The following is a 1,630-nucleotide window of genomic DNA, read 5'->3' on the forward strand; positions in this document are numbered from 1 at the left end:
CTTGAATATTTTGTTGGAATTAAAGGAACAGCACTAGACTGGTTTAAATCTTATCTATCTGATCGAATTCAGTTTGTTCACATTAATGATAAATCTTCCTCATGCTCAAAGTTTACCTGTGCAGTACCACAGGGATCAGTGCTAGGACCAATTCTCTTTACTATATACATGCTCCCAATTGGTAGAGTTATTAGACAGCGTGGGATTAATTTTCAGTGTTATGCTGATGATACCCAGCTATATCTGTCTATAATCCAGATGAAGCTAACCCATTACAAAAATTACAGGCATGTCTGAAGACATAAAAACCTGGATGACTCTTAACTTTCTGCTCCTGAATGCAGACAAAACACAAGTTATAGTCTTTGGACTAGAGTCTCTGAAAAAGAAGCTGATTAGCCAGTCACTTCATTTGGATGGGATTAAACTGATTTCAGATTATGAAGTAAAAAATCTTGGTGTTATTTTTGATCAGGACCTGTCATTTAAATCCCATATCAAAGAGTTTTCTAGAATTTCCTTCTTTCATCTGCAGATTATTGAGGAACAATCAGAAATCTCCTGTCCAGGGGTGATGCTGAGAAACTAGTCCATGCATTTGTTACTTCAAGGCTGGACTATTGTAATTCTTTACTGAAATCTCGTGATCAGTGATTCTGAACTAACTGGTTCCTCCTGGGTCATATATAAACGAATTTCTAGACAAGAAGTTCTGGTTTTACCTGTTTATCTGCAGCCAGCCCCCTCTCGTCTTCAGCCTCAGAGTCTCCGAAGTCTGAAGAGTTATCCGTCTCGCTGCTAGACAAGAGATCCACCACTTCCATCTGTTCGACACACACAATGTCCAAGTCTTCTGGGTCAGACACACAGTCCTGCTCAGAGCTGTAGCCATCAGGCATGGGCCTTGGGCGTGGGTCCCCCCGGGTACGAGCGCACTCGGCAGGTGTATGGATGCTCAGCTGGTCTGAAACACCTTGCTTTTGGACGGTCATGTCCTCAGCTACCATGTCTGATCGGTCCACCATGTCAGCCTGCTGATACACCGGGGACTGCACTGGGAGAACTCGAGGGGTCTGGCCCTGGGTCTGTAGGAGGCCACCTTCAGGAGCCACTGGTTTAGTGGGGGGCAGGAAAGGGAGCTGGAGAATGATGGGGTCCTGGAGACGGTTGGCCGGGACGACTTTAGTAGGAAAGGAGCTCTGCTGAGACCAAGAAACAGATGGGGCGGGCCGGGGGGACTCTGAGGAAGATGAGGGTTCAAAAGACGGTGAAGGCAAGAGTACAGAGGATGATGAGGATGAAGAGGAGGATAGGGCAGTCAAAGGAGGACGATTCAGTATGGATCCAGGAGGCAGCTGAAGATGGGAAGCAGGGCGGACTGAGGAAGAGGAGGAAGGATAGAAAATCTGATTAAACTCTGAGTTCTACCAGCTGTGCTAAAATAATATAGGTTAACAGCCTGGTTCTGTTTCCCTTCATCCACAGCAAATGTTTAGAATTGATCTGATACCCTGTTTCTATGTTTGGGTTCAGGATGCAGAAACAACAGAACCAGGGTCCCTAGAATTTCTAAAAGTAGAATGGGAGGCAGATCTTTTAGTTATCAGGCTCCTCTCCTGTGGAACCAACT

The 1,630-nt window shown here is 45.5% G+C and overlaps 1 protein-coding gene across 1 annotated transcript in view; it reads right to left on the reverse strand.

Moving 5' to 3' along the window:
• LOC107081029 overlaps positions 1 to 1,630 on the reverse strand; it is a gene marked incomplete at both ends in the record, with an annotated part of 16,512 nt that overhangs the window by 3,611 nt on the left and 11,271 nt on the right. The window contains one exon of the mRNA XM_015369240.1: positions 723 to 1,240. Within this exon, the coding sequence (XP_015224726.1) occupies positions 723 to 1,240 (518 nt within the window). The remainder of the gene's footprint in view (positions 1 to 722; positions 1,241 to 1,630) is intronic.

This window comes from Cyprinodon variegatus, unplaced genomic scaffold, assembly GCF_000732505.1.
Source record: "Cyprinodon variegatus isolate N-32 unplaced genomic scaffold, C_variegatus-1.0 Scaffold2710, whole genome shotgun sequence".
Classification (NCBI taxonomy): domain Eukaryota; kingdom Metazoa; phylum Chordata; class Actinopteri; order Cyprinodontiformes; family Cyprinodontidae; genus Cyprinodon; species Cyprinodon variegatus.